At 43.8% G+C, this 915-nt stretch overlaps 1 protein-coding gene across 1 annotated transcript in view; it reads right to left on the minus strand.

Moving 5' to 3' along the window:
- LOC145815075 (putative mitochondrial protein AtMg01110) overlaps positions 1-177 on the minus strand; it is a 939-nt gene extending 762 nt beyond the window's left edge. The window contains exons 1-2 of the mRNA XM_082911960.1: positions 73-177; positions 1-7 (exon numbers count right to left, since the gene is read on the minus strand). The exon at positions 1-7 is cut by the window's left edge and continues 119 nt beyond it. Coding sequence (XP_082768086.1) covers positions 1-7; positions 73-177 — 112 coding nt within the window. The remainder of the gene's footprint in view (positions 8-72) is intronic.
- Positions 178-915: the final 738 nt, after the last annotated feature.

Below are 915 nucleotides of genomic sequence, written 5' to 3' on the forward strand. Positions count from 1 at the left end.
TTGGTATCTGTCGTAAGACAGTCATTAACCAATCGTGGAAAGGCTTTAATAACCGTTGATTCATATAGTTACCAATGGCAAATATCCGCCTGCTCTCCCCTCCAATGTCTGTCCTAGCTTCCCTACAATTGGGAGTGGGTCAAAGATATTCCCTGAGAAGGGGGATAAGGCAGACATTCCCAGAATGGGATGAATATGCGTGCGATGTTCAGATGCACCACAGAGCGTGGCCCCTATTTGTCTTTACCTTACGAAACAAGATAAAAATCCAATCGTGGTTGGAGATCACTCGAGGGAACAGATCCTTAATTCACTGAAAGTTATATAAGGGTAGTTAACCGTCCCGCTATTCCTGATAAGGAATAGGATAAGGACTTTAGGAACCAACATAGCTTCATTGAGATGAAGAACATTGCCAGAACGAGATGATAAAGAGATCGTACCAATGTCTGAAATAAAGAGTGGGGTGTGGTTACCGGTGAAGACGAGACTTTTGCCTTGATACGGCGAGGATGAGACAAATGCAGCCGTCGTTGAAAGCAGAGGAGGAGTTAACAGGACGGGGAGACTGCTTCAAGCCATACAAGGACTTCTTCACTAGTAGTCAAAGGGGAAGTCTGCTTTGCTGCATCTTCTATAATTCCGGTACATCAAGAACAAAGCGTGGAAATACTGTCCGTCTAATAACTAATAAGTAGTATTCCCTCCCTAAAGCGAAGCTCAGCTCGGCGATAAAGAAAATGACTCTTTCTTCAGAAATCGTATCCGTAGCTCAGTCGCTAGTACGGAGACTGCACCGCAAGGGCAGAGAAGTAGTTTACTTGTGAAAACTTCACTCGTCTTACCCTTTAAAACTGAACTATAGACTGCTTTCTTAGCCAATAACTCTATCTCTGAGAAGTAGTGCTATGAGGA

The sequence above is a fragment of the Camellia sinensis genome, unplaced genomic scaffold (genome assembly GCF_055761805.1).
Source record: "Camellia sinensis isolate YWXY unplaced genomic scaffold, ASM5576180v1 Unanchor149, whole genome shotgun sequence".
Lineage (NCBI taxonomy): Eukaryota > Viridiplantae > Streptophyta > Magnoliopsida > Ericales > Theaceae > Camellia > Camellia sinensis.